Source organism: Cervus elaphus, chromosome 21 (assembly GCF_910594005.1).
Source record: "Cervus elaphus chromosome 21, mCerEla1.1, whole genome shotgun sequence".
Lineage (NCBI taxonomy): Eukaryota > Metazoa > Chordata > Mammalia > Artiodactyla > Cervidae > Cervus > Cervus elaphus.
In genome coordinates, this window is record NC_057835.1 from 53,302,449 (window position 1) to 53,325,003 (window position 22,555).

Consider the following 22,555-nt stretch of genomic DNA (forward strand, 5'->3'; position numbering starts at 1 on the left):
AGAGTAGTTTCCTGACCCCCAGATCCTCTATTCTCTGCCTATAGATCACACCCTTGCTAATTTTTTTTTTAATTTATGTTTTTGAGCACATACTTTGTGTACAACAGTGTATTCTACTAACAATTGTAACAAAAATAATCATAATTTCATAAATATATATCATTGCTAAAAATGATATTTAGTTTAATATTGCAATAAAATATTTTGCATATTTTAGCATGTACTTTTGTGCATGATATAGTATGATTTTGAATATGGATAACACAAAGGCAGGATCCTTTGCTGTTTCATCATATAAAACATTCTCATGTGCAGTTATGAATAAGTTTAAAATAAAGTACTATTTTGGTGTAGCTTTTTTTCAAAGATAGTTGGTACTTGATCCAATGAAATTTCATATTTTTTCACTTTATGGAATTAACAGACATTCTATTCTACAATTTTAAATTGGTTTCATGTTGTTTTTCTAGACTCAGAAAGTGAAACAACTTGTACATTTAAGTCAATTTGTGTTAAAATGAGACTTGTATACAAATAAATCCAAAATATTTGCTAATTTAATGACTCCAGATAATCTAGAACAGAACATATTAATTTATAAGTATGCTTATTCTTATTCATAAACATAATTACATATGTTTAAAAATATGTTACCAAAATAGATCTCTTGGATTTAGGGCTATACAGAATTTTAATCCTCTTGTAACCTAATGTACCTTATATTTAATAAGTGATGTCCACTATATGGTTTATTATCATTTTCCATCTGATATTTAAGGGCTGTGTATGGAGTTCTGTGTGAAGATGAAAATTAAACACGTTATTATTATTCTCTCCTGAAATTCATCTAAAACAAAAAAGATTTTTAAATTTCAAAGACTCAGAACAACATAAACAGTAGAAGGGGATTAAAACCAAACAAAATTTGGGAGCTAGTAATTAGATGAACCAGTTGTAACAGACTTAGAAGTCTCCAGAAGGTTGAGTCATAAGTCACTAGTGGGAAAAGCTAAGAGACAATACACCTCAGTTTACACCTCAGTATATCCAGAAAGTCTCACAGATTGGTAGCACCAGAAACCTTTAATAGAGGCAGTGGAAGTCATGCTTGAAAGAGGAAGATCTAATTAAGAATTGGAAGAATTCAATTAAGAAAATCCAGTTAAGAAGTGGTGAGAGGACCAAAAACCAGCAACTGGGCAACTTCCCTTTTCTTACCCCAACTGTATATTGGAAGTTTATTCTCTGGAGGAGGTAGAAGAGTCTTTATATGGTGAGTCGGAGATGCCAGATTGGAAAGAAAGGTACAATACAAAAATCAAGTGGGTGGTTGTTGTTGTCCAGTTGCTGAGTCATGTTCGACTCTTTGTGACCCCACTGACTGCAGCATGCCAGGCTTCCAGTCTTTCACCATATCCCGGAGTTTGCTCAGACTCATGTCCCTTGAGTTGATGATGCTATCTAACCATCTCACTCTCTGCCACACCCTTCCCCTTTTGCCTTCAATCTTTCCCAGCACTAGGGTCTTTTCCAATGACTTGGCTGTTAGCATCAGGTATACAAAGTGTTGGAGCTTCAGCTTCAGCATCAATCCTTCCAATGAATATTCAGGGTTGATTTCCTTTAGGATTGACTAGTTTGATCTCCTTGCAGTCCGAGTGACTCTCAAGAGTCTTCTCCAGCACCACAGTTGAAAAGCTTCAATTCTTTGGCCCTCAACCTTCTTTATGGTCCAGCTCTCACATCTGTATATGACTACCAGAAAAACCATAGCTTTGACTATACAAATCTTTGTCTGCAGAGTGATGTCTTTGCTTTTGAATCCACTGTCTAGGTTTGTCATAGCTTTTGTTCCAAGGAGCAAGCATCTTTTAATTTCATGGCTGCGGTCATGAAGGGAAAATGGAATGATCTCCATTCGTTTCTGAGGCAAACCATTCAACATCATAGTAACCCAAGTTTATGCCCCAAGTGGTTTAATGTTTCCATATAAAATTTTTACACCCCCTTCCTCACATACACACACATCATTCACCTCTTAAATCACAGGAACCTGTCAGCCTGTTTAATACTGTCCAAGTAAATGATTAAAGAGTCTTTTGTGCAGTATCTAAGCAGTACAATAGGAAATATTTAAAGACACTGACTTAATGAATCTCTCAACAAAACAGTCAAGGAAAATGCACTATAGCTAAGTCTATAGGTATCAAGTACCACCTCTATACTCAGAGCATCCACTCAACTATTTCCTTAACTACTTGTAAGTGTTAGTAAACAAAATAACCTAACTTCTGAAGGAGTTCTCAGGCATAGAATTTAATGTCTAAAACCAAATAGAGTAAAACAATTTTGAGGAAACAAGGTGTATATGAGCAAAAGAAAAATTAAAAAACAAACACACTAATATGAATGTTCTATCAAAATATGATGGAAATATTCTTGGAAATTAAAACAATGAAATAAAGATGAAACAGTCAATAGAATGTTTAAAGACAAATTTGAGGAAAACTAGAAAAAAAGTGGGGGAAAGGCAGATATATGAAATAGGAAAGAAGAAATAAAGTAGCATTAGTAGCAATAGTAGTTAGAGGCGTATTCCAGTAGGACCTTTAAATAATAGTCAATCTGAAAATGATCATTGATAAAATGAAGGGGAGAAAAAAATGATCTGATTTTTTTTTTTTCCTAAAGCAGAGGGCATGGGGTTCCATATGGAAAGGATCCAACAAATACCCAGAACATATGATGAAAATAATTTCTTCTTTGTCAAATAACAAATAAAAAATTGTATGCTGTGTGAATATATACACATTTTTTTTTGCAAGAGAAATAGGGAAAAATAATGTCAAACATTCAGAATGGCTTTAGCCTTCAGAACATCAGCACTGTCACAGAGCCTTGCCTTCCAAATCCTAGTGTAACCAGTTTCCTTAGTAGTTTTCTATACCTATTCAAACTATCATGAAGTTTGAGGCACAATACGAGGTATTGTTTAATCTCTTAAGCACACATACTTAAGGGGCTGCAAAGACTTCTCTGGTGGTCCAGTGGTTAATTTACCACCTGCCAGTGCAGGGAACAGGAGTCCCATCCTTGGTCCCAGAAGATCCCACATGCTGCAGAGCAACTAAGCCCCTGCGCCACAGCTATTGAAACCTGTGGGCTCTAGAGCCAATGCTCTGCAACAGGAGAAGTCACTGCAGTGGGAAACCCCCATCAAGGAAGAGTAGCTCCCACTCACAGCAACTAGAGAAAGCCTTTGCAAAGCAGCAAAGACCCAGTGCAGCCAAAAAGGAAAAAAAAGAAAAAAGAAAAATTTTAAAAAGCTATACATGCTTCATTATAACACAGAAAGTGTGTATTATGAGGTAAGAAAGAGAGGATCCAACTAAGATAGTTTAATTGTATATATAGAATAATTCCTAATTATAGAAACCTAAAAGACATTAACTTGTTCAGATAGAGACTAAGGCGTTCTGAAAATTTTTCTTCACTTAGTTGAAGTTGAATGCTTGATGTATCTAAATATATTGGGAAGAGATTCAGAGAACTGGCAGAGTTTGAAGTTAAGTTTTTATTCAACATAAGAAGGGAAATTATTAACTTGACAGAAAATAGAAACTTAGGCAAAAAACAAAAGTTTATGTATAATACATAGCCTTGCTAACAATGCTAAGAATAGCATTTACATCGTTATAATGTTAACACTGAATATTTCAACCAAAATTTTATGGGAAGAGTATGTTAGGAGGGGTATAGTTTAGGATGGTGAAAAAGAATAAATCTGTTTTCCATTTTGAGGAAATAATTCATATGCCTTAAAATCAGGAAATAGTTACATGAGAGACAGAGGTAGCTATCAAATGAATTAGTTGAAAATATATTTACAGTGGCTTCGAAGACATATAGCACCTAACCTTGTTTTAACTCTCTGACTTCATTTTCTTCCTGTCTCCCTTTCACTCAGTCTACTTAAACTAATGTGGATTCTTACTATTCCAGGAACACTTGAGGTATTCTGTGCTTCACAGTCTACACTTGCAGTTCACTTTCGTGGAATGCATTCCCCTAAGACATCCTTATGGTAGCTCTTTTACCTCATTTAGTCAGATCTTACTTTAAATCTCACCATCTCAATGAGCCCTTCCCTAGATAACATAATAAGCGTCTATCTCCCCATCAAACTTTTTATTTCCATTCTTGCTTTGTATTTCTTTTTAACATTTATTATCTAATAATATCTTACATATTTCCTTATTTATGATCTGTGTTGCCTCTCCATCACCTGCTCGAAAGTTTCTCTCACAAGCTCCCTGAGAGAAGGGGGCATTTGTTGCTCTCTGTTGTATCCTCAGTGCCTAGACTAATGTGTGGCATGCAGTAGGTGCTTAATAAGCAAGTGGCCATTAGAAAATATTAATGAATAAACAGAAAAAGAATTTATAACCTTCATTTAAAAGTCATTTCTAAATGCATATGATGGCAAGATAAAAGAAATAATACCGTTTCAAAAAAAACTAAAGGTCCTTAGTGCATAGTACACGAATTCCTTATTTTTTAATCAAATATCCTCTAAACATACATTGTATAAAACAATGATTGGAAAAAAGAAGCAGAATTATTGACATTCTCTGCTGTGAGCTCATATGACTTGCTCTAATATTTCAAAAATGTTTGGGAAGAAGATTTTTGAGATTTGAGTTATTTTTCTCATCTGATATTTCTTACACGACTGTTTCATTAATAGTTTCATTATGCAGAAGTACGTTATTGTCATTCAGAAACAGTTTGGAGATATATTTCATTATAGCATTTGCATGCATAAATAAGCATATTATTAATAATCAATGGCAATTAGCACACAATGCACTTCCTCTTAAATTTAATTATATGCTTGATTAAGAGTGTTTGGGTACTTAATTAAAATAAGAAAGTCCAATGATACTTAATTTGCACTTATATTCATATTGCAATTCTAATAACTCCAGTCCTCACTCAATCCATGCATAGCTCCTGTTAATTTGAATCAGAAGTATGCATGCTCACTGATTAAAGCCTAAAATGCAATTGACTAGGTCCCATCAGAGAAATTTGTCTATAGCCTGACAGTATGGAATGAAGGAACAGTCTAGTGCAGACAGTTGAATAGAGAGATAATTGTCATAATTGGTTTCAATTAGTTTTTCATAGCTCTGGTGAAGCAATTTCTGTTGTATTATACCATGAACTGTAACCAGTAACAAAACTAGTTAGCATGATTAGTAGGTTTCAGTGCTTAAAAATGTAAAATATATTCTAAATGTTAAGCTCTAAGTGAAGATAAATGAACTGAATAACAATGTAAATGCATTGTTGAGAAACCTTTGTCTGTTGCATGTGATATGGTTTGAATGGAATGAAATCAGACATATTCAATGAACTCAAGTGTCGTAAATATATATTTTCAGGGGAAAATCTGTTCATGTGCGAACAGTCATTTTTTTCCAGTATGAAACAAGTGACCATTAAATGAACATTAAAATGTGGTGATATCAAGAAATTCACAACAGTTAAAATCATAGTTATTTCCGGAGAGGAGCGTGGCCTTCTCCTCTCCCCGCCATGGCGTGTGCTCGTCCACTGATATCAGTGTACTCCAAAAAGGGGGAGTCCTCTGGCAAAAATGTCACTTTGCCTGCTGTATTCAAGGCTTCCATTCGACCCGATATTGTTAACTTTGTTCACACCAACTTGCGCAAAAACAACAGACAGCCCTATGCTGTCAGTGAATTAGCAGGTCATCAAACCAGTGCTGAGTCTTGGGGTACCGGCAGAGCTGTGGCTCGAATTCCCAGGGTTCAAGGTGGCGGGACTCACCGTTCTGGTCAGGGTGCTTTTGGAAATATGTGTCGTGGGGGCCGCATGTTTGCACCAACCAAGACCTGGCGACGTTGGCACCGCAGAGTGAATACAACGCAGAAGCGATACGCCATCTGCTCTGCACTGGCTGCCTCAGCCTTACCAGCGCTGGTCATGTCTAAAGGTCATCGTATAGAGGAAGTTCCTGAACTTCCTTTGGTGGTTGAAGATAAAGTTGAAGGCTACAAGAAGACCAAGGAGGCTGTTTTGCTTCTGAAGAAACTTAAGGCCTGGAATGATATCAAAAAGGTTTACGCCTCTCAGCGAATGAGAGCTGGCAAAGGCAAAATGAGAAGCCGTCGCCGTATCCAGCGCAGGGGACCCTGCATCATCTATAATGAAGACAATGGTATCATCAAGGCCTTCAGAAACATTCCTGGAATTACTCTGCTTAATGTAAGCAAGCTGAACATTTTGAAACTTGCTCCTGGTGGTCATGTGGGACGTTTCTGCATTTGGACTGAAAGTGCTTTCCGAAAGTTAGATGAGCTGTACGGCACTTGGCGTAAAGCAGCCTCCCTCAAGAGTAACTACAACCTCCCCATGCACAAGATGCTCAATACAGACCTTAGCAGAATCTTGAAAAGCCCAGAAATCCAAAGAGCACTCCGAGCACCACGCAAGAAGATTCATCGCAGAGTCCTGAAGAAGAATCCACTGAAAAACCTGAGAATCATGTTGAAGCTTAACCCGTACGCAAAGACCATGCACCGGAACACCATTCTTCGACAGGCCAAGAACCACAAAATCCGCATGGATAAGGCAGCAGCAGCACTAGAAGCCAAATCAGATCAGAAGGGGGTTGAGGGCAAGAAGCCTGTGGTGGGAAACAAAGAAAAGAAGGCTGTTGGCCATAAGAAGCTGAAGAAGCCTGTGGTGGGAAAAAAGGCTGCAGGGACCAAGAAACCAGCAGCTGAGAAGAAGCCCACAGAAAAGAAACCCACCTCAGAGGAAAAAAAGGCTGCTGCATAAACTTAAATTTGTTTATACCATAAATGCCAAATCATTTTGGACAGCTAATTTTGAATAAAGACCTGAACAAAGAGGCAATGAGAAAAAAAAAAAAAATCATAGTTATTTCCCATTAATTTGCTTAGGTAGCCCAAATAAATTTTGGTAATGTCAGTGTTGCTAAAGAAGAAACTGAAATATTGAAAGCCTCTTTGGACTCACTAGTGAATGGCAGAGATAGGATTCCAAGGTACGTTTATTTGATTTCATTACTGGTGCTTTTTTCACTTTATTAACTTTTCTAATGACAAGATCAACTACAAGAATGGAAATCAACTGAAACAATCCTCACCAATCCTGTCCTCAACAACGATTACTGTCCTATATTTTTTGTCAATATGAAGTTCAAAATATTTTTATTTAAAGAAGAATTCCCAAAGAGATTTGAAATAATTTGGATAGCTTATATTTCCCTAACTTCCCATTTCTTCTTTGAATTAAGCTAATTCTTTAACCATAAAAAATAGATTGGGAGCCCAGTATGTCTGAGTAAGACTTAGTGCTAAACTGATGCTTTTGAATTTTAGTGCTGGAGAAGACTCTTGAGAGTCTCTTGGACTGCAGGGAGAGCAAACTGGTCAATCCTAAAGGAAATCAACCCTGAATATTTGTTGGAAGAACTTATGCTGAAGCTGAAGAAGCCCCAATACTTTGGCCACCTGATGCAAAGAACTGACTCATTGGAAAGACTTAATGCTGGGAAAGAATGAGAACAGGAGGAGAAGGGGGCTACATAGGATGAGATGGTTGGATGGCATCACCAACTCAGTGGACATGAGTTTGAGTAAACTCCAGGAGACAGTGAAGGACAGGGACACCTGGCATGTTGCAGTCCATGAAGTCGTAAAGAATCAGACATGACTTAGCGACTGAATAACACCAGAAAATATGTCTGGATTGAAAAGTTTGCAGTTTTGATGATGCACATGAAAAATGTAATTTCTCTCTTTATTATGATCACTAGTCAGAGTAACAGTGTTTGCACCTTAAGAGACAGCTAGTAATGTAGAATTTAAAAAGAAAATTGGTGTTAGCTGCTCAGTTGTGTCTGATTCTTTGCAACCCCATGGCCTGTAGCCCACCAGACTCCTTTGTCCATGGGATTCTCCAGTCAAGACCACTGGAGTGGGTTGTCATTCCCTCCTCCAGGGGATCTTCCCAACCCAGGGATTGAACCCTCCATTGGCAGAGGGTTCTTTACCACTAGCACCACCTGGGGAAGCCCAGCGATTATAGGTAAACTTAATTCCATTGATTACTTCAAGGTAGTAATCCCCTTATTGGGCTAATTCTGTACTAATCAAGAGGCTCACCCTAGAACTTTTTCCTAGATACTTTATTAAAACCCTTTTGCTAAAAAAAAAAAGAAAAAGTTTTTTTTATTTCTGGCAATGATGAAGTATTTGTACTAGAAGTGGTACATTAAAATAAAAACTTAAGATATATGTTACTGTTTTGTGGTCAGGAATAGTAGTAAGAAAACATAATGATCTGGAAGGCTGGTAGCTTTTCTAAGTTTTGACAAGTGTGGTGAAGTAATTTTTATGACAATCTGGAAGACAAACCACTGAAGCTTTAGCTTGAAAGGAAGAAGTTAAAAAAAAAATGTTAAAGTATGTGGCCTGTTCTTGGCTGCCTTTGACAAGAGTTTACAACAAAAACAGGCACTCAGCCAGATATTGGCCAGTTTTCAAGAAGAGATTGAAGAAAATAGAGTCTAAAATTCTGGTGATTTATGGTTGGAAAAGTCCACTGCTTCTGTACAGTAGAGGATAAAAAGGTTTATCAGAGCCTCCTATTAAGTTTCTTAGTCAAAGGATGAAAGGCAGCCCTAGGGCAAAGACCAGATAGAGTGTTGCATTCCTGCCCACTTTTTTATTGCCTCTGATCAATCAATGCAAGGCAATTTCAAAAAGAGAATGGTTAAAGCAAATTGGGGATGGGTGGAGAGTGTTTACTGGCACATGAAAATAACTGGAAGCAAATAAAACCAGTTCCTATTAAGTTTTTAGAGGGAGTTTTATCCAAATAAACCCTACAACTCATCTGCAAAACTCTTTGGTTATTCAGGGCTTCTCTGGTGGCTCAGAGGTAAAGAATCTGCCTGCAGTGGGGAGATCTGGGTTCGATCCCTTGGTTGCGAAGATCCACTAGAGAAGGGACTGGTAACTCAAGTATTCTTGCCGGGAAAATCCCATGGAGAGAGGAGCCTGACGGGCTACAGTCTATGGGATTGCAAAGAGTTGGACATGACTGAGTGACTAACACTTTCACTTTCATTCAGTCCTTAAGGCAATTTTCAAGCACCAAGCCTGCATTAACAGTTGTAGGACATATGAAATGTGTACCCCAAGGATAGTCTACTCTCCCATACCCACTTCAAATTTTGCTGTGGAAAATGTGGACAAGGAAGAACTATTTGACAGGAAATGCCATGCAACAGCACAAGACAGGATAAAGGGGCACCTTCTCAAGAGCAGAAGCAGGGTTTTCAAGGGTATAACCAACAGGATCTGTTTATTTCCATGACCACTGTTTGTGGAATATTCTCTTTTCTTCCCTTATCCACATAGGGGTATTTAATTTGACCATTCATTTTATTCCTTTGACAGATCCATGAGGAGCTAGAGTTGACTTTAATGGAAAAACAAAACAAGAACCTTCTGTCCATCTCCCAGAAACCTGGAAATTTGAGAAGAGTATAGTAAAGAGAAATGGTTGTCAGGAATAAAGGGAAGGGAAGGAGAATTTCTCTGAACATCCTCTGATTAAATTCCCAGTAGCATGGAGTTCAACCTTTCTGGCAATACAGCTTCACTAAGTGCGCAAACACAGGGCCTAAGTGAATGATAGAGCAACAGAATAGAAAACCATTAAGTCTCTGCTTACCAACAGCAGTTTGTTCCATCCTAGCCTAGACTTGTCAGAGAGTCACATAGAGGGAGTCATAACTACTGTCTATTTAAGCCATTTCATTTTGGGGCCTTTTGGCAGCATTAGCATAGCATTGACTCTGGGGGAGCTAAAATTATTAACCCTAAAATGATTTTCTGAAGTGTTTTCTCATGTGTATGATATTCTGCTTAAGCCGTTAATTTTGTATATTGCACTGATCACATCGTGTACATTTCTGTCTCTGGATCTCTATTAATGTGATTTATTTGATTTCTTTTGAGTCCTCCCCAACTAAAATCCTACTCATTTCATTTCATACAATATCCTTCCTTTTGTATAAATATATATTTAAAAAATTTTCAGCTTATGGAATCAGTTTTATTGCTTAATTGACAGAAGATTGTATCATGCATGTTTTATGTTTCCAATTGAGTTATAAGGTCTAAACAATAGTAATGGTGACCTGTTTTTTATAGCCCTTTGATAGTTATACCTTGGGATTCAATAATTGCTTGATAATTGATTAATTGCTGAAATATAATGGCATCTCTCACTCCTATTGGAGAAATCTAGTAAGTTATCTGTATTCAGTATGACACATCATTTTAAAGAATTAAGTTACTTTTATCCAAAAAGTCTTAATAATGATACTTGTCCCAATTCTGTCGTATAAAGAGGAAAGTCTATTCATGTTTTCCTGTTATTCTGAAGCAAGCTGTCAAATGCTACCGCTGCCAGATGTAGCATTATTCCATTTCTACAAACATTAAAGTGAGGATGACTGTTAATATATTTTCATTCTCTAATTTTCTTTGGCTTTGTTAAGATTCTGGTAGCAATACAGGATGTAGTTAGGTTTAAATAATCATAACATTTTTCATTTTACATGACCTTTCCACCCTATCATTCCAACTATGATAGTTTACAAAACAAAAATACTGTTCTTCATAAGTTCATTTTAGGTGGTAAAATTATTTTGCCAAAAGGGCACTGATATTTGAAATTGAAAGAACATTAATTGCCTCTTAATCACAGAACAAAAAGTACATATCCAGTAAATTACTGTCTGTTGATATTGTGCAGTGGATTTTTCTATTTAGCTATTAGTCTTGATCTGACTCGCAAAACTTATCTCTATTGCCTATGGGCCCTACCTCAGTATCAAAATAGAATGATGTTACCTAGGTAGCATACACTTTTATATGTTTGATTTACACTAAAATTTCCACTATTTCACACTAACTTCCTTTGGAAATATCAGCCCAGCCAAAAACTTATCTTGATTAAAGAAAAAAAGTGGCAATAAACTTTTGTCCTTCTCTTGCTTGAAATATTGAGATGGCCAAAAAGTTCATTTGGGTTTTTCCATGCAGTGAGATGAAAAACCCGAATGAACTTTTTGCCCAGCCCAGTACATTCTATTTATACGCATACTCCTCCCCTCCCCTAAAATCAGTCTAATAATCTATTTTCCATTTAGGCAGATTTGTTCTTGTTGTTCAATCACTCAGTCATGTCCGACTCTTTGCAGCCCCATGGACTGTGGCACGCAGGGCTTCCCTGTCCATCACCATCTACTGGAGCTTGCTCAAACTCATATCCATTGAGTCAGTGATGCCATCCAACTATCTCATCCTCTGATGTCCCTTTCTCCTCCTGCCTTCTATGTTTCCGAGCATCACAGTCTTTTCCAATGAGTCAGCTCTTTCCATCAGGTGGCCAGAGTGTTGGAGCTTCAGCTTCAGCATCAGTTTTTCCAGCAATATTCAGAGTTGATTTCATTTAGGGTTGACTGGTTTGATATTGTTGCAGTACAAGGGACTCTCAAGAGTCTTTTCCAATGCCACAATTCAAAAGCATCAATTCTTCGGTGCTTAGCACTCTTTATGGTCCAACTCTCACATCCATACAAGACTACTGATAAAAAACATAGTTTTGACTGTATGGATCTTTGTCAGCAAAGTAATGTCTCTGCTTTTTAATATACTGTCTACATTTTTCATAGCTTTCTTCCAAGGAGCAAGCATCTTAAATTCATGGCTACAGTCACCATCCACAGTGATTTTGGAGTCAAAGAAAATAAAGTCTGTCACTGCTTCTATCATTTCCCCATCTATTTGCCATGAAGTGATGGGAAGGATGCCATGATGTTCGTTTTCTGAATATTCAAAAAGCTTTTGAATGAAAGCTTTAATCCAGTTTTTTCACTCTACTCTTTCACCTTTATCAAGAGGCTCTTTAGTTCCTTTTTGCTTTCTGCCATAAGGGTGGTGTAATCTGCATATCTGAAGTTATTGATATTTCTCCCAGCAATCTTGATTCCTGCTTGTACTTCATCCAGTCCAGCATTTCACATGATGTACTCTACATATAAGTAAATAAGCAAGATGACAATATACAGCCTTGATATACTCCTTTCCCAATTTGCAATCAGTCTGTTGTTTCATGTCTGGTTCTGACTGTTGCTTTTTGACCTGCATACAGATTTCTCAAGAGGCAGGTATGGTTGTCTGTCACTCCCATCTCTTTAAGAATTTCCCAGTTTGTTCTGATCCACACAGTCAAGGCTTTTGCACAGTCAATGAAACAGAGGTAGATGTTTTTCTGGAATTCCTTTGCTTTTTCTATGATCCAAAGGATGTTGGTAATTTGATTCTGATTCCTTTGCCATTTTATAAATCCAGCTTGTACATCTGGAAGTTCTTGGTTCACATACTGTTGAAACCTAGCTTGGAGGATTTTGAGCATGACCTTGCTGGCATGTGAAAGGAGTGCAACTGTGTGGTAGTTGAGCATTCTTTGGCATTGCCCTTCTTTAGGGCTGGAATGAAAACTGACCTTTTCCAGTCCTGTGGCCACTGCTGAGTTTTCCAAATTTGCTGGTATATTGAGTGCAGCGCTTTTGCAGTGTCATCTTAGAGGATTTGAAATAGCTCAACTAGAATTCTATCATCTCCATTAGCTTTGTTCATAGTGATGCTTTCTAAGGCCCACTTGGCTTTGCACTCCAAGATGTCTGGCTCTAGGTGATTGGTCATACCATCAGGGTTATCTGGGTTGTGAAGATCTTTTTTGTATAGTTTTTCTGTGTATTCTTGCAATCTCTTAATATCTTCTGCTTCTGTTAGATCCATACTGTTTATGTCCTTTATTGTGCTCATGTTTGCATGAAATGTTCCCTTGGTATCTCTAATTTTCTTTAAGAGATCTTTAGTCTTTCCCATTCTATTGTTTTCTTCTATTTCTTTGCTTTGCTCACTTAGGAAGCCTTTTTTATCTCTCCTTGCTATTCTTTGGCACTCTGCATTCAGATGGGTATAGCTTTCCTTTTCCCTTTGCCTTTCACTTCTCTTCTTTTTTCAACTACTCGTAAGGCCTCCTCAAACTACCATTTTGCCTCTTTTGTGTTTCTTTTTCTTGGGGATGGTTTTGATCACTGCCTCCTGTACAATGTTATGAACCTGTTTTATAGTTTTTCAGGCACTCGTTCTATCACATCTATTCCCTTGATTCTATTTGTCCCTTCCACTGTATAGTCATAAGGAATTTGATTTAGGTCATACTTGAATGGTCTAGTGGCTTTCCTTACTTTCTTCAATCTAAATCTGAATTTTGCAGTAAGGAATTCATGATCTGAGCCACAGTCTGCTCCTGGTCTTGTTTTTGCTGACTCTGTAAAGGTTCTCCATCTTTGGCTGCAAAAAATATAATCAATCTGATTTCTGTATTAACCATCTGGTCATGTCCATGTGTAGAGTTATCTCTCGTGTTTTTGGAGGAGAGTATTTGCTATGACCAGTGCATTCTCTTGGCAAAACTCTGTTAGCCTCTGCTCTGCTCTTATTTCTTATTTTTCTGAGTCACTAGTTTGATTTCCTTTTCATTAAGTTAAAATAATTTTTAAAAATGGGAATTTATCCTTTTGATTGCTAAATCTGAGACTTTTTGAAGCTTCAGGATGACTTCTAAAATGAGAAATGTGGCCTAACGTTTGCTCCATCTCCAACATCCCATTGAGAACTGTGGTATAACTAGCAGCTTACGATTTATTCTCATGATTAGAAACTAGCTTTTTTCAGTTAATATGTTTGCATAAGAAAACAGTTTTGAATGACACAACTATGTAATTTTACCCATACAAGATGTTGCCAATGTGTTTCTTTGCTTATTATGATACATGTTTAGTTCATGATATGCCTTCTTTTCTTTTCTATTGCACCTGTTGCTCTCTACTGTTTTGTGTCTAAACATTACTCCTATAAACTCTGTGATGATCATCTTTTATATTTTTCTATCAAAGGAGATAACTCAATTGATTGAGCAATTCTTTGTTTGCTTGCCAAATTATCACACAGTGTACCAAGTTCTTAATACACAAAGATGAATTAGAGCCCCTGTTTCAAGATGTTAATAGGCAAATGTGTAAAGAAGTAAATTCTGTTTGATTATATATACTGAAATAAAAGTCCATGGACACATGATAAATAGAATGACTGATTCAAAATATTCACTAAATGTTTAGTCAAACCAAAGACTCCAATGAATTCTCAAAGACCATTTATGTCCTATGTGAGTGAAATGGTTCAGTATCTGTGATAAAAGAACATCTTGTACCACAAAAAAAAAAAGTTGGGAAATGTATTAGTTAAGTGCTTGGTAGTCTCAGAATGAGAGACTTGTAAACTTGATGTTACACTCTTCTAAGTTATTTTTAATCACCTGGGAAATAAAACCCTAAGATTAATTTTCTGTAAGAAGTATAAACAACATGATTTTACTTCCCTTAGTAGATATAATTTCACAATGTTTTAAAGCATTGTTAATTGATCTCAGCAGGATCATGCTTCATCTATTTGACTGAATAACTATGCAATTGTGTAGTCATGGTATCCATTATTTTTTTCATTTGATTTTCACTCCAGTTTTCAAGGTCAGGTTTTCTTCTTGATTTTTTGCTAAGTATCTTGCCTTTCACAAGTATCCATGTGTTCCTAACAAATGGGGAGTTTTTTTTTAGAACCAAGTTTGTTTTAATGTGTTTGTTAGTATAAATCATTCATCTTTTTCTAAATTACTTGGCAGAGTTTTACTGAATTTCTCCAAGAAAAATATGATTCTGTTCTTTTATAGTTCTTTGTATATACTCTCAGGATTTAAATTGTCTTTTTAACTTTTTATTCTTTAACTTATTGGGATCATGTTAGGCGCAATACATGGAAGATCTTTCTATAAGCACTATACCTTGTATGGGGCTTGATATGATACCATCCAAGAGATGAAAGAATGAATGAATCAGTGACATTTTGTAAATAGTGCTATACAAATCTTCTACTGAAAGTTGAGATTCTTGATTGTGTGCTCAGTTGTGGCCAACTCTTTGTGACCCCCATGGACTGCAACCTGCCAGGTTCCTCTGTCTATGGGACATTTTAGGCAAGAATACTAGAGTGGGTTGCTATTTCCTCCTCCAGGGATCTTCCTGACCCAGGGATCAAACCTGTGTCTCCTGAGTTGCCTTTGCTGCTGTGCCATGGGGAAGCCAGGAGTTGAGATTATACCTGGAATAATTAGCATTTAATGATGTTGACTGAAAACAATGCATAACCTAAAAAGTTGAGAATTATGTTTTATTTGCCATACATACTGAGGACTTAAGCCAGACAGAGAATCTCTCAGATAGCTCTGAGGGACTATTCTGATGAGGTAAGGGAAGAGCCACTATACATAGAAGTTTTTGCAAAAAAAAAAAAAAAAAAAACACAAAAAAAACTCAGAAATAGAAAACCAAAATCCTATAACAATGGGTAGTTGGAACACAAAAATATTAATGTTATTATAGAAAAACTAGACATCTCAGGTTAATGAATTTAGCACTTTTCTATGTGTGGAAAAATGCAAAGATATAGACCCATTGAAATCATTCCTTTAATTTGTACCTTAACAGGTACAAAGGGTCTTAACCCGAACCTTACCTTAATCATAACAGGTGCGAAGGATCAACCTCCTTTATTTCTCCATCCTCAGTTGTCTAAAGGTGCACAGCGGGGTCTGGATGCAGTGGCTCGTGGCTTGATGGCTACAACATCCTTTGTTTACTGATATGGCAAGGGACATTTTTGTCCACAGTGAAGTCATGACCCTACCTTTAGTAGATCATAACTTAATCACACCTAATTAAGATGTCTCAAATGCAAAATTGATTGTAATAGTAAAATTGTAGTTTGTTGAGCTAATAATAATGTCTGCCATGTAGTGAGTGCTTGCTCAGCGTATAGATGACATATATATATATATATATATATATATAGTTTTATGTAATCTTGTCAACAGCCCTTTGAAGTTGATACTCCCCAATCCAAATAGTATACATACATTATTTTGGCTGTTATTCTTTTTTAAAAAATTAATTTTGGTGATCCTATTTAATGCAGTTTTTAATATTAAATTGAATTAGTATATATTAGTAAACTCACACTGTACATATCATACATACTATGACAATCTCTGCTCATATATACATTTAGGGATTCCAGTTATTTACTCCCAGTTTTTCTCTTTGGAAGTGCTCATAATCTCTCTCTCACAGTAACATTTAATGATGGAGAAGTTCTCTTTTCTCTTCATGACATAAGCATGTTTTATAGATTCACTGCTGCTGCTGCTTGGTCACTGCCACGCCTGACTCCTTGTGACCCCATGACTGGGGCCCACCAGGCTGTGTTCACAGGATTTCCCAGACAAGAATATGGAGTTGATTGCCATTTCCTTCTCCAGTATATTCACTACATAAACCTGTTTTTGGCCAACCGTTTTGGAATACTTTTATACAAACTTAGCTTCAACCTTACCACAGCCATAGAACTATCTTCACTGTATTTTCAATTCTAATAACTATTAGAGTTCTTTGATTCTTATATTTTAAAGTTTTGAATATGCTTGATAATTCTCATATTTTTTCCCCTCTAGCTCAGCAGTCCCTAAAGATTTTGGCATCAGGGACTGGTTTCGTGAAAGACAAATTTTCCATGGACTGGGGTGGAGGAGGGGATGGTTCAGGGAGTAATGCGAGCGTGGGGAGTGGTGGATGAAGCTTTGCTCAGTAGCCCTCCACTCACCTCCTGCTGTGTTCAGGAGGTGAACACACCTAGTTCCTAACAGACTGGTATCAGACTGAAGCCCAGGAGTTGGGGATCCCTGCTCTAAGTCTTTATCCTGTTTTTAAAACTTATGTCATAATCTAGACTAATTATACATTCTCAATTATATACTTTTATTTCAGCCTATATATTTCTTTTATCCCAACTGCATACATGCTAAGTCACTCAATCTGACTGTTTGTGACCCCATGAACTGCAGCCCGCCAGGGTTCTCTGTCCATGGGGATTCTTCAGGCAAGAATACTGGAGTGGATTGCCTTCCCCTATTCCAGGGGATCTTCCCAACCCAAGAATCTCACCCAGATCTCCTGCACTGCAGGTGGATTCTTTGTTGTCTGAGCCACCAGGGAAGCCCAGAAATACTAGAGTCGGTAGCCTAACCCTTCTCCAGGGGATCTTTCCGACCCAGGAATCGAAATGGGGTCTCTGTTATCCCAAATACTACATTATAATTAATATTCTCTGTCATTTATTTCATTGGTTAGCATCATTTATTAGCTCTATGAATGAAGGGCCATGTCTGTCATTTGCAAAACTAAGAGAAGGGGGCGATAGAGTATGAGACAGTTAAATAGCATCACCGACTTAATAGACATGAATTTGAGTAAACTCCAGGAGATAGTGAAGGACATAGGAGCCTGGTGTGCTATAGTCCATGGGGTTACAAAGAGCTGGACACGATGAGCGACTGAACAACAGTCCCCCAAACATTGTGGAACGAACATCACTTTTCATTGGGTAACAGCAGTGCTTGTGCAATGATCTAAAACTTTTAAGTTAGAGACATATCCAAGTGTACAACTTACTAGTTGGGTGGCCTTGGGAAAGTTACTTGATTCCCAGTTTCCCTTTCTGTACAATGGGGGAAATCATATATGATGCTGGGTATTTTGTGAGGAAGTTATGACCAACCTAGAGAGCATATTAAGAAGCAGAGACATTACTTTACCAACAAAGGTCTGTCTAGTCAAAGCTATGGTTTTTTCAGTAGTCATGTATGGCTGTGAGAGTTGGACTGTAAAGAAAGCTGAGCACCAAAGAATTGATGCTTTTGAACTGTGGTGTTGGAGAAGACTCTTGAGAGTCCCTTGGACTGCAAGGAGATCCAACCAGTCCATCCTAAAAGGAAATCAGTCCTGGGTGTTCACTGGAACACCCATTGTTCTTTGGACTGATGTTGAAGCTGAAACTCCAATACTTTGGCCACCTGACACAAAGAGCTGACTCATTGGAAAAGACCCTGATGCTGGGAAAGATTGAGGGCAGGAGGCGGAGGGGACCAACAGAGGATGAGATGGTTAGATGGCATCACCAACTTAGTGGACATGGGTTTGGGTAGACTCTGGCAGTTGGTGATGGATAGGGAGGCCTGGTGTGCTGCGGTTATTGGGGTCGCAAAGAGTTGGACATGACTGAGCGACTGAACTGAACTGAAGGTGTGAAAATGAATGCTTAAAGCAGAATATGGTTCAGAGTTGGTTTCAATGACTGAGGATATTAGAGTCCTCAAGCTGTTCATTTTTAGAAAACAAGGAAGGTGGTGTTTTTTACATTGGTACATATCATAGAGCATTGTTAATTGTAAACCTTAAGAGCTTCTGATGAATAAATTGTCACTTACCAAGTAATTTATTTTTGTTTCCTTTTTAATTAATATAGATGAATGTCACTACACTATAACCTCTATATTACAATTGGATTTTTGTTTATCTTGGATCTCTCCCAAGTAGTTTTTGCTGTATCAACAATCCTTTACACTTTAGAATATTTATGTTACCAAATTCCTTCAAATTATTTGCTGATAATTTCAATATCTGTGAGAAGAGAAGATAAAAAACATAGCTTTTAAACAAATTCACAATCATTTGTTGTGGATTGAGCAGTAAAATTACATGAAAGTCTGACTTTCTTAGAGACATATTTGAGTATAAAGTCTTTAGACATGTTTTCCATTGATCATCTCAATTCACTAAACTGCCCACTCTAAGTATTTCAGTTTTGTCTTATAAACATGATCTTGTGGCATAATTCCAAGACTAAATTCAAATGAAGCTTCAGTACATAGGGAGTTTCTTTTATTTAGTAATCTTTGTATTAACAAATTTGATCAATGCTCAACCAACAGTCTGGTGAAAATAACTTTATAGTACTTCCTCCCAACACACTGCAGTCCCATTTTAATCTTTGCATTACTGAATATTAAGTGGGATTTATCAGGCTCTATAGCTTTGTTTTAATCGCCTAAGCCTTTTGATTAATATATTAGTGTCATATGTTGGTGAAGAAAGATAGCTATAGTCTCTTTGGCAATTCTGCTTAGGTATAATCATCTGCTTCAGAAACACATTGAAGTGACAAGCACAGTGTTGTTAGCTGGCAGGTACATTTAATGAATTACATGAAAATTCTTTGTTTTATGCTTAGATCTCTATTTTTCTTAAGGATATTTTTATAATAAACAAAATCATTACTTATTGTAAATACCGTGTGTAATAATGATTACTTTGCAACATGTATCACTGAGCCTGACTTACCGTGTATACGTTTGTTTTCTCTTGAAATTCACACTCTTGATTGCTGGTAGAAGCAGTGTTTAAAAATTAGTTTATCTTAGCTAGTTTTACAACTCTTATAGTTAACGACAAAAAGATAATTTTATTTAAAAGTTCATATTGCAACACTATTTAGAAAAATCAAGAACAAAACATGAACGTTTAATCAGAATATAGCATTTTTTTTTTTTTAATGGTGGGCTACTCTCCAACTCTGTGCGACCCAATGGTATGTAGCCCATCAGGCGCCTCTGTCCATGGGATTTTCCAGGCAAGAATACTAGAGTGGGTTGCCATTTCCTACTCCTGGGAATCTTTCAGATTCAGGGATCAAACCGCATCTGTCTCACTACATCTTCTGCATTGACAGATAGATTCTTTACCACTATCACTACCCGGGAAGCATATAATTCTTCCAGCTAGTAACATATCTTTCTTGGCTCTGCGTTTTAAAATGGACGTAAACAGCATAGAGAGAGAAGTCCCAGATTAAAGGGTTGGGAGGGGACAAAAAATAGAAACCGTGAGCAATGGCTATACAATTGGGATCTACTAAACCTGAATGTGAAAGTTTTTAATAATATGTTCATGAATTCCTCAATGTACAGAGGATGATGGGTAGGTTATTTTTTATTGAAGGTCAAAGAACAAGGGCAAACAATAGCAGCAGTTTCCTGAAGAGGAGAACCAGATATATTTTGGAATTATTATTTTTTTTTTTAGTTTAATTTTGAAACAGCCTAAATTAGTATCTGTCTTTTGTTTTAGATATAATTCAGCCACAAGGCAAGAGATAAGATTAGGTAATCTTTTTATTTATTTTTTATTTATTTTTTATTAGTTGGAGGCTAATTACTTCACAACATTTCAGTGGGTTTTGTCATACATTGATATGAATCAGAAACTCGGATCATTGTTATTATTCATTCACTGATTCACTTCATATGTTTTCTTTTTGCTTTAGTACTTTTTTCCGTGTAATGTTTATTTGTTCATGTAAATAAAAGTTAAATTTGAGCATAGCAATTATTTAGAGCCTTTTTCTTTCTTTCCTTTCATTTCTACACCTAATGCTTCTTGTGAAATAATTTGGAAACTCCTTTTTCCCTAGATGTAGAAGTTCATGATAATTGAAGTCCTGACCTCAATTATTTCTTGGGGGGTGAGAGGGAAAGAATGGATTGATTCTAAAAACACAAGTGGTAGTTTCATTAAAAATATTTCCTTTTTCTTTACTGTATTCAAGGGATTGAATTCTTAACTCATTTCATCAAAACTTATTAACCTCCCCTCTCTTGCAGCAAACAGCTCATCTGTTAATCAGCTAAATTTTCTAAAAAATGAACTATTCCAAAATAAATTGTTCATTTCAAAAATATTTTGTAAAAAATGACTGAAGATTTATAGGAAATAAATGTTTTAAATTTTATCAAAAATGAACTATAGAATTTGCCTTTATTAAATGGTAAAGTGAAATATTAAAAATCATTAATCATGATTATGGATATTTAAAATATTTTGCAAATATTAGTTTACAATGTATAATTAAAGGCTAAGGTAGCTTAATGAATTACCTGTTATTTTTAGAAACCATTGATATTTAATTAATAATAGTTAAGTTCTTTGCATTTCTAGGTTTGAGAACTTTAAATAATTGCTTTAAACTGAAAGTATATACTTTATTTCTAATGTATGTAAGGAATGTTCTGGAATCTTCAATACTTCTTTTGTTGATTGACCTCATTTGAAATTCATCACTGATTTTTTCTTTTCAGTACCATTGAAAAAGTAAACAAAAAAAATTTTTTTTTTCACTTAAGAAACACTCTCAGAAGTACCATGTGCATATTATGGGTAAAAATATAAAATTTCAACTTTGTTTACTGCACTAATTATCAATAAATGATTGTTGATTTTATACAGTTGCTATTACATTTTATAAAGTTTTTTACTTTGGTTTTTTTACTTAATATTGTTATTGATATTGTCAGCATTATAGTGGTTTATAATTATTTGATTTAATGTAAAGTGATATCATCGACTTTAGTAACTGAACAAATAGGATGAATGTCAGGTTAAATTGGAAACATGCTTTATTTTTGTATTGCAGTGTCTGTTTTAGCTTTTTATTTTGCAATAATTTTAGACTTTCAGGTAAATTATGAAAATAGTACAGGGGTCCCATATATGTACACTTATCCAGCTTTCCTTAATATTAGTTAATTAATTTCCTAGTTAATTGCAATTTGTATAATACTATTAACTAAATCAAAGTTAACTTTACTCAAACTGGAATATCTTTTAGTCCATTTATTCCTTACTACTTGTATTTCTGTTGATCATGATTTGTAGTATAAATGTAAATAACCTAGTAGAAAATTTAGGAAATACTGTTCCCCCCAACTTCATTAAATTCTATAACTTCTACTTCTATAAAACTTTTCTGTTTTTTCTCTTAAAGTGAAAATGTATTTTTCTCTGAAATGAATATTATTTTAAAAAAATCTCTTATATTTGTATACTTGTATACTTTAAGCATAAACTAATAAAATAACAAAATAACAGACGAATATCAGGCAGTTTCCTGATATTTTGCATATTGATCTAATTAAAACACAACTGTATGCACTTGTTATGATAATTCTCATTATATTCTCAAGGTTAAACACATATTAGAGCTGAAATTTTAGCCCAGTCTCTTGAATTTCACAAATATGTCCATTTTTTACTGCTTTATATTTTTTTATTTAAGTGAAAAAAAGTTTCCACCTAAAATGTATATAAATATTTTCAGATGAATGTTCATGGTTTAAGGTTAAGTAGAAACATCAAAGTATTGGAGAGCATATTGATGAAACATGATTTTTATATTACTATGTTAGTAGAATGTAACATTGAATAAGCCACATAAATGATATTGCTTTTTTTAATTGTCTGTGAAATGTGATTTATTTGTTGTTTAGTTGCTCAGTTGTGCCTGACCCTTTTGCGACCCCATGGACTGTAATCCACCAGGCTCCTCTGTCCATGGGATTTCCCAGG

General features: G+C 35.9%; 2 protein-coding genes across 2 annotated transcripts in view; both read left to right on the top strand.

Moving 5' to 3' along the window:
- The window catches only part of CSMD3 (CUB and Sushi multiple domains 3), a 1,322,573-nt gene that overhangs the window by 279,590 nt on the left and 1,020,428 nt on the right, over window positions 1-22,555 (top strand). The window lies entirely within an intron of this gene.
- LOC122679349 (60S ribosomal protein L4-like) lies at window positions 5,576-6,966 on the top strand. The gene has a single exon (XM_043879974.1). It carries the CDS (start codon window positions 5,602-5,604, stop codon window positions 6,868-6,870), a length of 1,269 nt encoding a protein of 422 aa, XP_043735909.1. The 5' UTR covers window positions 5,576-5,601; the 3' UTR covers window positions 6,871-6,966.